The following is a 13706-nucleotide window of genomic DNA, read 5'->3' on the forward strand; positions in this document are numbered from 1 at the left end:
CAGGGCGGAAGAGACAAGGGGAGAGTTGAGCAAGAGAGGACACGGTACAGAGAAGGAACATATGAAGGAAGGGACTACTTGTTAGGAACTTGCAGAGAGGAGGATCCCTCATTGGGAATACTGTGGTGGAACAGGGGTAAGAAGAGCAGTTTAAGATGTGTTTCTTGGGGTCTCCCTTGAGATCATTCCGGGCTACCGCTATCAAACCCGTGGAGCTGACAACGGCTGAAGCCCCACTGTGGAAGTCAATGCGATCATGCCTCGGTGACCAGAGCCTACCCCTAGCCACGTGTCACTCGATCACCTGATATTTTTGATGTCTAGAGGTGTAAGATTTATCACCTATTCTGTAATAGCTTACACGCACAATAGTGTAACACAGATAACAATTGAGTACACTACAGATTCATGGGAGTATATTGGTAATTCAGAAAAGGTTAAGGATATCGTGCACAACACTCGACGGAGTCAGCACTTCTTACGGCAGCAGAGGAGATCCGTAGCATAGTCGATAAAGGAGGCAGGGCGATTCTTGTCTTATTAGATCTGTCGGCTGCTTTCGACACCGTTAATCATACAGTGTTGATACGAAGGCTACAGGAAAATGGTATTGAGGGTCCAGCACTGTCTCTTCTTTCATCTTTCCTGGAAGGAAGGGAGCAAAGTCTACACTGGGATGGCCTACAATCTGGCAGCTTTCATCTTCCATGTGGGGTTCCGCAGGGCTCAGCATTGTCGCCTACGCTGTTTAACATTTATGTCACTCCTCTGGCCAGACTCATCAGGAAGCATGGCTTTGCCTTTGTCTCATATGCGGACGATTCCCAGCTCATAATTTCCACTGCCAATCAATCTAAAAACATGGCCCTTAAATTTCATAGCTGCCTATCGGAAATTATGACCTGGATGCATTAGAGCTTCCTGAAGATCAACACTAAAAAGACAGAGATCATTGAGTTCGGCCAGGGGAATCCCCTGTGGAATAATTCTTGGTGGCCTTTGAAGGCCGGGGAGTGTCCAGGTCCTGTGTCCAAGGTGAGAAACCTGGGCGTGCTGTTTGACTGCCAGTTAAATTTCTCGGCCCATGTCAACAGCCTTGTATCATCGCGTTTCTTCTTAATAAAGACCTTACGAAAGATATTCCCCTTTATTACGCCAGAGTTACGCAAGACTGTCGTGGTGGCGCTTGTGCTATCCAAGCTAGACTATTGTAACGCCTTACTGTTAGGGATAAACAAGGCACAGCTTAAAAGGCTGCAGGCTTTGCAGAATGCCGCGGCGAGATTACTTCTGGACATTCCCAGAGATCAATCGGTCTCTGCGGGAATTAAAACTTTACATTGGCTCCCCGTCCAACAACGGATAGATTTCAAGGCCATATGCTTGGTCCATAAGGCTGTCTTTGGTGGTGGAGCCAAGGATATCCAGAAAATATTGATCCCCTATACTCCCAGCTGTGTGCTAAGGTCCAGTACTCAGAGCCTCATCCAGGTTAGTAGGATTAGGAAAGCCAGATGGGGAGGTAGAGCCTTTTCGAACCGTGCCGCAGAACTTGGAATGGACTTCCTTGTTCGTTAAAATCAGTAGACCTCCATCAATGTTTTAGGAAATTTTTAAAAACCTGGCTATTTCAGGGAGCCTAGATTTGAATACTGTTGTTCCCTCGCTATACTTACCAGCGCCAAGACGCTTCGGCATTCGAGCGCTTTACAAGACTTATATCGTATCCTATCCTATATCCTACTATATGTGGAAATTTGATAGTCCATATTTGATTTGAATAAAATCAAACCTTCCTATAAGAGTAGTGACTCTTTGTTTGTTAAAGCAAATGATTAGACGCCAGTAGGAACTTGAAATGTCTAGCTAATTTGCAAGCAACATTGCATATCTTATCATGATGCCAATAAAGACATTTAAAGAAATATTCTATGCTCTTGCTACTTATTAGCCAAGTCAACTGACTACGCTATTTCCTCACTGCATGCCTGAGAGACACGCATGTCCATAAATGTGCTGCATTTGCACTGGATGCTCTTTCCTCTAAACTCTACCCTTATCATGCCATCTATGCTAACACTTACTCTAAGCCAGGCTTCTCCAACGAGTAGCTTGTGAGCTACTGGTAGCTCTCCAGCTACCTTTAAGCAGCTCTCTTTTGAGCATCCCTACCTACTAAATTAGAAGATTTTGCTTGGTTCAATTACTATATGTATCCCGGAATTGTAAAGCATGTATTCAAGATAGAAATATGTGTATTTTCAGAACTCATAAGCTGATGTTTGGAGAAAAATTGTTGGATTTTCAAAATATATTCAAAGCTGATATTTGAGCCCTAATTCATAATGCATTATTGAGATTTACTACTGATATTACCTTAGTGCCAAGGGCCTTGCAGCGACCGCTGTCATTTATTAACCATGTTGAGGCACTCCAATTTGATAAATCTATTTTGAACATGATTGCAGAAAACCCTGCATGATTCAGTGAGGTGATCACTGCTGGTAATTTTGCATGGTGGTTGCCACTTAAGTAATCTTATCTGACGTGGTTACTAATACCGTACTAGCATTAGTAGCTCAGTATTACAGCCATTAGACATGGGTAGCTCTTATTACAGAAAAGGTTGGAGACCCCTACTCGAAGCCAGCTTTCACTCGTGGACCAGGGTGAGGGAAGAGCATGGGACTGACGTTGCTGCCATACATGACTCCATGGAGCCTGTCACACACTCTCAGCAGATTTGTAAACAAATAAATGTCATGCACGCTTGTCTCATATAGCGGTACAAAAGGGGGTGGTGATGGACGGAGCATCAGAACCAATCAAACACTCACACCCAGTCAACAGATCTGGGTTTGATCCATCACCGTTCTTTAGCCCACTCTGCCACCCCAGTTCAGACATGGCCATATGCAAATCAGTCTGACCCTGTGCCTCATGGGAACAGTCCAGCCCGAACTGCCAAGCCATGCCTTTCCTGGACCGGAAACAAGCTTCCTAGGACCGGTTTCTGGCATTTCAGCCGTCTTCAGCCAGGCTGAAATGCCTGGCTGAAGACGGCTACTCCCCTACTCGAAGCCATCTTTCACTCGTGGACCAGGGTGAGGGGAGAGCCTGGGACTGACGTTGCTGCCATACATTACTCCATGGAGCCTGTCACACACTCTCAGCAGATTTGTAAACAAATAAATTTCATGCACGCTTCGTCTCATATAGGGCAGCAACCCACAGAATTCCAACTTTAATAAACTTTGCCTTGGAAGTCGTATTTCGCTTCATATACGCGCACGTGTCTTGTATTGCCGTATCCGAATCCTGCTCGACAATTACAATGCACCCCCGCGTCATGCAACCCGCTGCTAAAGCGGACATTCTCAAGCCTCCTCCCTTTACCCAATAAACACATCCCAGGACAATAGGGCCGCACCTTGATTTCTTTCACGTTGGCCACCGTAATAATCCAGGCGATCCCCACGGCCAAGCAAAAGAGTCCGATCGCAAAGAAGATGCTGAGCACCGGCGCGGGGGTGAGCGCCGGAGTCCAGGCAGGGATCCGCTGCTGGTAAAATGCGGAGTTATCCGGGCATTTGGACGGCGCTGGCTTAGCGATGCTGCTCTCTTTGCCTTTCGTCTTCTTCATGCTCTTCCAAGAGAGACGTGCGCGCGAAGCCGAGTTTTACTTGGCAAGTGCAACGGCCTGCCTAGAAAACCAGCAGGAACCCGGTGTGGCACTAGGAAGTGAAAGGCTGTCGGGGTTGAAATTATTCATTAACCCGACCTGCTCTGTTGTCTCATCTCACCTGCTGCTTTCGTTATCATGGTGTCAGCCTGTGCCATCACTTGTCGGGAGCGCACTTTGGTCATGAGCCCTACACATGGTCAGTATGTCGGTGGCTCGTCTATTCCAGCCATGTGTTTGCTTTGCATTACCACAGAAACCTATCTCTGGGGGGTGATTTGTTGCACAATGTATGGCGGATTTATTTCTCTGTAAGATCTGTTAACAACACCTACCTTCGACCAGCAATCCCTTTTCATTGTTTTTGTTCTGCCCGAGGCGCCCACTGCTTATCTCAAATGTGTTAATAATATCTCAGAGACAGTTAGTAGGAACGTGTTTTGGGGTAGTGGCGAGTAGAAGAGACAGGCGAGAGTTGCCACGCTTGTTCGTCTTGCTGTTTCTTTTTGAGGCAGAGTGGAAGTCAATAACCCGAAGTAGTACAGCAAGGGAAAGGAAGTAGGCACATAAGCTTAGCTGCCATTGCTTTTTTCTGGTGCTTGGTAAAAGATCTGCCTCCTTTCAGTTGCTCCTGATTGTAAACAGGGGTAAGTAGTTGCTGGAGTGCACAGTGTAGTCTTCAACTAGAGTATTTTGCTCACAGGGACAGTGCAGGTCTTCTGTGTGTGTTTTTAGGTCTCGCCTGAGACAGCGCTTTAGCGCTGCTCTGGCGAGACTTATAGTAAGCGCGTTTTGGAAGTGCAAACGAGTGCTTTCAGGCCTCCAAAGACAGTGCATGTGTGCCGGGCGCGCGCACCATTTAGAGGCCTGAAAGCACTCGTTTGCTTTCACTTTCGCCTGCCACACGGCCGCTTTGAAGTGTGATCGCGATCGCGATCACTTACATTTCGCGGGCGCTTTGATGTTCTCAGTGAGCCGCGCGGCCACTGAGGACATCAAAGCGCCCATGAACACCATTTGCCACCCCCTTCCTGCTTGTTCCTTTTTTCCGGGCCTTTGCTCCTGAAAAGTGTCGACTCGTTTGAAATGCTGGAATGTATCAGTTGGAAACTGTGCGGGTCTTATAACTATCACACTACTCGTAACTCTGATCCCTGTGCATAAACATATTTGTATAGGAATCCGAATTTAGCGCTTAGCACACAATGGGGGCCATACACAGTATGTGCGGGAGAAGGTGCGTGCCCTGCCAAGTTTGAGAACAGCAAGACTCATTTTGATGCCACAGTAACAGAGAAGCTACCAGCGACATCTCACGCGCTTCTCTCCGCGGATAGAATATTTAAATTTGCATTCGTGTGTTTTTAATCCCGCCGAGCACATTTCGTCTCTAATATGTGCACAGCGCACCTCAACTGCTACTGTTATGAATATCCCAAAACGGACAGTGAACCTATGACGGGAGGAGTGTTTTATACTAGCTGCAAAGCCATCATTGAAATATACACCATTGGAAATTTTCCACTTCACCATCTCCCACAGGCATACAACCATGGCACCATTGCATTTATTGCTTTCGTGTTGTCCATATTTTGCCAGCTCTGTATCTCCTTGACACACTTTCACACAGTAACAACTGGCACGTACTAGGATGTGGTGCCAGAGTTGCCCACTCGGGAGCTGGGGCGCTTTGAAGTGTGATCGCGATCGCGATCACTTACATTTCGCGGGCGCTTTGATGTTCTCAGTGAGCCGCGCGGCCACTGAGGACATCAAAGCGCCCGTGAACACCATTTGCCACCCCCTTCCTGCTTGTTCCTTTTTCCCGGGCCTTTGCTCCTGAAAAGTGTCGACTCGTTTGAAATGCTGGAATGTATCAGTTGGAAACTGTGCGGGTCTTATAACTATCACACTACTCGTAACTCTGATCCCTGTGCATAAACATATTTGTATAGGAATCCGAATTTAGCGCTTAGCACACAATGGGGGCCATACACAGTATGTGCGGGAGAAGGTGCGTGCCCTGCCAAGTTTGAGAACAGCAAGACTCATTTTGATGCCACAGTAACAGAGAAGCTACCAGCGACATCTCACGCGCTTCTCTCCGCGGATAGAATATTTAAATTTGCATTCGTGTGTTTTTAATCCCGCCGAGCACATTTCGTCTCTAATATGTGCACAGCGCACCTCAACTGCTACTGTTATGAATATCCCAAAACGGACAGTGAACCTATGACGGGAGGAGTGTTTTATACTAGCTGCAAAGCCATCATTGAAATATACACCATTGGAAATTTTCCACTTCACCATCTCCCACAGGCATACAACCATGGCACCATTGCATTTATTGCTTTCGTGTTGTCCATATTTTGCCAGCTCTGTATCTCCTTGACACACTTTCACACAGTAACAACTGGCACGTACTAGGATGTGGTGCCAGAGTTGCCCACTCGGGAGCTGGGGATCCGGCTTTGAGTCTCGGCGTCGGTGCAACCTCATGTGATTCTGGGCAAATCACTTAATCTCCCGGGCCCATGGACAGCATCTGGATACTCTCACGGGTGATAAGCCCCGCTGTTAAATCATCTACAAACTTTAACTTTGTATGTGACCGTCCCTCTGTGCGTTCTGTAGAGAGGCCAGTGATTGGATGCGCATGGTCTGAACCCTTTTATGAGGCACTCATGGGCACTGTAAGAACTCGCACTGCCTTCCTCCTCAGCCACAGAGCTCCAATTGTGCCCCGTCTTATATACCCACAACCTGAACATATGCAAACACCTGCCGTGACTCAGTTCATAGTATGTACTTTACAGAAGACCGAAGTTGCATGGAAAAAAACTACAGAAAACACAACTGGAACAAGCATTTGCAATGCAATAGGTCTCGCAGTTACACGAGTTAAAGCTATTGGCATTGTAAATGACAATGCCAATAGGCATTGTTATTTGCAATGTCAATAGCTCAAACTCGCGTAAATGCGAGACCTATTGCATTGCAAATGCTTGTTTAAGGCTGTTTTGGTGAGTTGTGTACAGTATGCCACATTGAAAAAGCAAGCCCTGGCGCTCTCGAGGGAAGCAGACCTAAGAAAATTCAAATCCATTGCAATCTTTGCTCCAATTTGCAAATTGTATGAAGCCAACTGAATGCAGCCTTAGCTGAAGAAGGCACTAACAGGCCGTGCAGACATTACATCCTGCGTTCAAGACGTATGGTCTTACCTATTGAGGGTACAGGGCATTTAAGATGAATAGGCCCACTGTTAACAGCACGGCCGGTGCTGCAATTACAGTACAGAATCCATTGCACATTTACAGAGTTACTGCCATGAATTTTTATCAGCGCGTCACAGTTTACTCGACCGAACTTCCTAAAAAATAGGTTTCAACCTATCCGTGTACTTTAATACCAGTGACAAAGCAGGACTTGCTCCGTTCAGAAAGTACATAAACATAATATTTAATATAATTAAATCTCTGAATTGTTGCAGCTGATGTAAGCAACTGGCTGAGATGTTTTTAATTGGTGTGCTCATCCCAAAAGTAGGATATTACGCTTTAGGCTGAATTCGCAGGTGTGCCTACCTCGAGGTGAGTCATGATATATAATTATCTGCGCCTCATTGCTACATCCATTTTTATTAGCTGTAATTTTTATTGTTTTAAATTAATTTTAATGTTGTACTATCAAATTTGTTTTAATTATAAATAATTATAGACAAGACAGAAGTACAGATCTTCAGCAACAGCAGAAACACATGGAATAACTTCTGGAGGTCATCAGAACTAGGACCTGCACCCACTCCCTCCGACCACTCCAGAAACTTCTGAATTATCTTTGGCAACAAGCTCACCATGAAATCGCAGATCAACACCGTCTCCTCCGCCTGCTTCCTTACTCTGCGCATGCTAAGTAAGATATTCAAGTGGTATCCATACCCATACACAGGAGACACACCGTAACACAGGCCCTCTTCACCAGCCGACTGGACTACAACAACGCCCTCTACATAGGAATCGCTACACACCTCCTACAGAGACTTTAGACCATAAACAACACAGCAGCCAGACTCCTCCTCGGCCTTCGCCGACAAAGCCACACCCCAACTCAGGCAACTCCACTGGCTCCCCGTACACAAGAGATGCCAATTCAGGCTGCTGACCCACGCACACAAGGCTCTAAACAACCAAGGACCCACCTACATTAACCACCACCTAAACTTCTACAAACTGTCAAGAAGATTACGCTCTACCCCCCTCACTTGCCCATACTCCCCACATCTACTGAAACAAAAATGGATGACAGTCCTTCTCCCACATTTCTGCTAAGACCTGGAACAGCCCCCCCATGCATCTCCTGACTACTACCTCACTTACGGAATTGCAAATGGCTCTCAAGACCTAGCTGTTTAAATAAGCGTCTTGGACCTGCATGTGCCAGGATACCCTGAAGGGTGATTAGCCACGCTTAATAAATCCTCAGTGATTGACTCTGGTTGTATTTATTGTAACAATATTAATCAAATCAATAAACAATTCATGGTAGTAGTGAAATCTTAATGTTAACTACCAACTATTCATAGATATGCATCATATATCTTGAATATGTTATGTAAGAATACTGAACTCTATATGGAGATGCAACCCCCCCCCCTCTCACCAGGGCAGGGCATCACACGCAAATAGGGAAAACGTAAGAAGGTTTTCTGTGAACTGTAGCTTATTAGGAAGATGAAAGGTTTAAATATTAAGGCATGCAATCCACCTCCGTTCCGACAGAATACCAATCACCAGCAACATCAAACACATATAATGGAATGTTCATATGTGCTATAAGGCGTTACAACAATTAATTCTGTATGAAACAGTCTACATTAATGTGAACCCTCTGGCTTTGGCAGTTTAGTGCCACCAAATATGGGTTCCAGATAGGTAATGAGGATTGCCCAAAGTCTTGATCCTAAGCGTTACCTTTTTAGTACTGTTAATTGTTTCTTGGCCGTAGACTAGCTGGCATGTTTTGATTTCGTGGTGTATCCCCGGCTCTGTCTGCAATTGTTTCCTTATTGTGAAGGGTTGCTGAATCCAATCTGGCTCTCACGCTCCTGAACATGAAAGTCATTTGGTTAAAGTCAGACATGTGAGAGGTGAAATAAATTTTGTTCGATAGCATCCTACAAATGAGTATTTTGTTGTATAAAGTTACCGCTGTGTATTACACATTTCCTGCAAGATATATACTTCTGGAAATATGAGGTTCAATGCCACTAGTTCAGTCGAGTAAATTCTCCAGTTAATCCACTGATGCATATGGAGTAGACACCATAATGACCTCTGACTGCCTGCCCTGGGCAAAAGTGTGTTTAATTTCCATGGAGGAATGCCTTTCACAATATCCTACGTCGAGTCCTTCAGTGTATAAGAAGAAGGCAGCTTGATAATGTACAGATATCATCTTGTAGATCATGGGAGGACCCTTATAGGATAGGGGGGCTGGATCCATGTTATATTTTCAAGATAACCACTGACTTTTTAAAAGAGTCCAATTAAAATCAATGCATATTAAATTAATGTACATGTAGCTATCCCCAGAATTCGGCATGAATTCACTGCCTCTGAAACTGGTTGGACTGTTCGTAAACGATAATTTAGGCCTTGTTTAAGCTAGCATTTGCCATTGAGATTTAATCCCACGTTGAAGGTGATCTGACAAAAAATGACACCTAGAACTGTTCGACTGAAGTGTTTTTCCCCATAACATGTACAGAGGTAAACCTGTAACCACCCTTCCCCCTCATTCTTGTATCACTGTAGCGGAGTCCATAGCAGTGATTTGGTGTTATACCCCTCAATTTCATGGATTTTCCATCTCTTTCAATGTATAGTCGATTTATTTATTTACAAGATCTCTTAATACACCTGCCTTGAACCAGAGCTCCCTTTGCTTTGTTTTTGTTCTGCCTGAAACGGCCACTGCCTACCTCAAATTAATAATTTCTCAGAGACAGTTGGTATTAAAGGTGTTTCGCGGCAGTGGTGAGTAAAAGAGACAGGTAAGTCATCCAATGCTTATATTGTATAGCAATCCTGATCCCCCTTCCCGACCCACCACACTTCCCTGCACAGCTCAGCAGGGAAATTCATTTATTTGCAATATTGTGATAACTTACCTCCTGCTGATTACTTCTCCACTGCTTCATCTTCCGGTGTTGCATTCTGTTCTAGGACTGTGCACTGTAAATTGTAAATTGATACTTGTATAGCGCACTACTCACCCGCAAGGGTCTCAAGGCGCTTGTACGAATACTGCTGTGGAACCCATCCTGGCTTTCCCTGTGAGGTGTCCACTCCTGGGCACCCCCAAGGTGGAGGCCAGGCATCCTTAGCGTTGTGGGGGCCGTTGTGGAGATTAAGCAAGCTATTGCCCAGAGTTGCAGAGTGGGACTCCATGATTGGAATAGGCACCGAGGCGAGAATTGTCAGGTCCGTGGAATTTATTTTTGAGCCCAAGACCCGCCAAGGCGGGGAATTGAACCCTGGTCCCGGGCCAGACCTCTGCATCAGGGTCTGCCGCCCTAACCATTGAGCCACACTTCTCCACTGGAACGCTCAATCAAGAGTCCTGAGCATTCCAGCAGTTCAGTTGGCAGTTACTTTGATAGCGAAAGGGTTGCCTCAATAAAGCCATTCACGCATCTTGCGCGGCGCTGCTTTGTTTTTTTTATATATATCTATATTTAACAATTGTTTTGCACCAATTTTTGTGATTACATGGAACTGAAACAGACAGTAAGAATAGATCAAAACTGAAAGCGTCACATCATCTAAAGATGAAAGAGGTGGAATAAGTCCGGTGTCCCCAAAGTGCAAGTTCGTCAATTCTTTTAGGACAATGCCTCAATTAACTACAATATTGGTGTGAGGGGGTGACTCACACCCTCCCAAGGTGTTCAGGGTCTGAAGTGCCATAGTTGGCAGAAAACAATGGACTGCAATGCAGCCCTGATTGCAAATTGCAGACACTTTTGCAGGCATTTTACCCATCACAGTTTTTGTTGTCATCACCAGAAAGCCCTAAAAGCGGTCGAGATGCCAAGGTGCGGGTCCACCACTCACTGTGCCACAGGACTAAAGTTCTGCTTCACTGGTGAGACACAACTAGGTTGAAACCAGTAGGGGGTTGCTAGTGGTCCAGCTCAGAAGGGACTTGGCCTGGAAATTTAAAAGAACTGTTCCTATTGGAGCAGAACCAAGTCTGACGTGCATAAGGTGGGCTATGACAAAATGTGCCATAGTGGACGAAAGACCACATACTGGAATAAGGCCCAACGATTGCTAAGAGCTGAGACATTTGCAAACATTGTACCCATCATCTTTGTTTGCTTTTGTGCAAATTTCTACTGTAATTATTAAAACATTTTTTACAGATCTGCGTAATAACATTGGAACTACTGATCAATCTGAATCAAATTTGGCACAATCACAGAGATTTTTATGTACTTTTGTTTAGCTAATCTTGGCAAATAGTGCACAAGGGGATTAGGTTATGAGCAATGCAAAATTTACCTTTCGTATGGGCCCATATGTACGAACCAATTTAGGATTTCTTAACAGTGCAAATCACTATTTAGGCAGTTGAGAATTGCTAAATTGCCTTTTGGTATGTATGAAAGGCATATGGGGTATCGGAAAATTCCGACCTAGAAGAAATCACATTTAGGGACTCGCAAAATAGGAAAGAGGAATTTCCTATTTGCGATGTCCTAACTGCACGTAAATAGCATTTCCTAATTGCGAAATGGGCATTTAGGAAATGCTAATACCATCGATTCTAAACTGGTGGTAACCAGGTGCAAACTAAAAAAAAATCCCAAAATGCTTCAGGAACGTCCACAATCATGCCAGAATCAATAGTATGTATCCTTTTATAAATAATTACAAAAAAGAAAATTATCCCCTGCTCAAATTATTAAAATTGAAAAGAAACAGTGAGGGGCGACCACTCTTGTCTGAAGCTAAATGGGAGGAGTGTATTGCACCTAGAGAAAACTAAAATGTGTACCTTATCTGCAAGAAAAGTACTTTGGGTTGTAAAATATTAGGATCTCAAATTGGCTAAGCCTGATAAGTATCTTTATGGTACATGTCTCTTTCGTGACAATCTTTCTGGCTTATGTTTGGGATGGAAGGGTTGAGATACTGTATGTTTGGGATGTGAGGTTGGGCTTACTTAATGTTTGGGATGATCGCTGCAGTGAGCCTAGAATCAGCTCAATGTTTTCTCTGTCGCAGCTTGCCTCTGGTTTTTTATCCAACTGCTTTTAATATGGGTATAATTTCAGGCAGCAAATATCAGTGGCGGTTGCTGCTTAATGGGGTGGTAGGAAGGGCTGGGAAAAAATACCTGCAGGCCGGCCGCCGCCTCCCAGTCCTCTTCGGTCGTCGACACACAGGAAAGACCCAGGCTCCCCTAGCCAAACACGACGCTGCTGTCACCATGACAACAGCGTCATGATTGGTTTGAGCGCCGTGGTTCGGCACTCAGACGGGGACTATGAGCCTGTATATGTTCTCCACCCAGGCTGTGCAATACAGCCAGTGGAGAACATGCAAAGTGCGCATGACGGTTTAGCCGGCCAAACCGTCAGGTGCACTTAGAGTGTGCTCACCACTCCTCCCCCTAGCCCATGGTCTGGCCAGTCTGGCCAGCCCAGCCCCACCCGCCCTAAGCAGGAAAGGAATAAGAAGATGATAATAACATTGCGTTATTGTCATTTTATTTTTAATTTTTAAACTGCTCGCGGAGCAGTGGGACGACACTCCTGCACCTTAGCGGAGGAGCCGCCACAGTTTAATATAATTCCTGTTCACACAACAGAGCGCACGCTGAGTCTGTTATTGCTCTACGTTATATATATATATTGCTTATTTAGAAAGTTGTCTTCATTTTTAGCAAAAGATAATATCAGTCTGGCCACCAAACTTGATGGGGCAGTGATAAATGTTAAGGCAGATGCTGCGCCCTCCGGAAGTAAAGTGGTCCCTCTGAATCTGGTCAAATATTTGCATAAATGCAGTGAACGGCTGAGTAGTGGCACTGCCCACTGTGTCGGTGTGTGCGTCTGAGCATATTGTTGTATTCAATGATCGATAATCGTGTAAAATGAATGGTGACGATAGATGAATGCAGACGTAACAGCCATGTTATGTTATTATCATGTTATTCCTACCTTTTCCCCGTAATTCTCGAAGTTGGGAATTAAAGAGTGAGAGAAACGTTTTTTCCGTTGTGGGTTTTTACCTTCCAAGTGAACTTTCATTTTAATTGAAGGTGCATATCTTAAAAAATCGATAATCAATTTGTTGTGCAAACTGTGCTTTATTTCTATCATATACGATATGTATTTGGATATTTAGTGGCTACTTTGTACATACAGTATGTGCAGCTTTTTTAATAATATCGGAGTAGGGCATGCTCTGCTCTTATGTCTCGATCTGCACCACGCATACATAGCATAACATAGGCCCATATGTGTAAATTGTGCAATTTCCTAATAGGAAATCAACAATTTAGCAATTTTCTAATTTGAGATTTCCTAATAGCGAATCTGTAGGAATCACTGTTTGGAAATCGCAAATTAAATACATTCAGTTTTGCGTTTCCCAAATAGCGATTTCTACAGATTCGATATTTGGGACTCGCAAAATCGGAATTCCGTACATATGGGTATTGTGTCAATGATCTAGCATGAAGCAGGAGGTTTGGTATGAAAGAATTCAGGGCCAGATGTACAAACGGTTTTAGCAGTTGCAAACGGAGATTCGGGCCGTTTGCAACCGCTAAAATGCCTTTTGGAACGTACCAACCCTATTTTGTGAGTCGGTAACCTATTACCAACTCTCAAAATGGGGTTTGCGAGATGGTATTAGGAAGGAGCGTGCCAAGGGTGTCCCTCTCGAATAGCCAGTAGCAGGGGGATGTACGATTATTTTGTGACTGGAATGAGGCCACAAAACAATCG

The 13706-nt window shown here is 44.7% G+C and overlaps 1 protein-coding gene across 1 annotated transcript in view; it reads right to left on the reverse strand.

The window, feature by feature from the left end:
* The window catches only part of LOC146805172 (cell cycle control protein 50C-like), a 270988-nt gene extending 267234 nt beyond the window's left edge, over window positions 1–3754 (reverse strand). The window contains exon 1 of the mRNA XM_085622363.1: window positions 3431–3754. Coding sequence (XP_085478489.1) covers window positions 3431–3643 — 213 coding nt within the window. The 5' untranslated portion in view covers window positions 3644–3754. The remainder of the gene's footprint in view (window positions 1–3430) is intronic.
* Between the last annotated feature and the right edge of the window lie 9952 nt (window positions 3755–13706).

Source organism: Triturus cristatus, chromosome 8 (assembly GCF_964204655.1).
Source record: "Triturus cristatus chromosome 8, aTriCri1.1, whole genome shotgun sequence".
In the NCBI taxonomy this organism is placed as follows: Eukaryota; Metazoa; Chordata; class Amphibia; order Caudata; family Salamandridae; genus Triturus; species Triturus cristatus.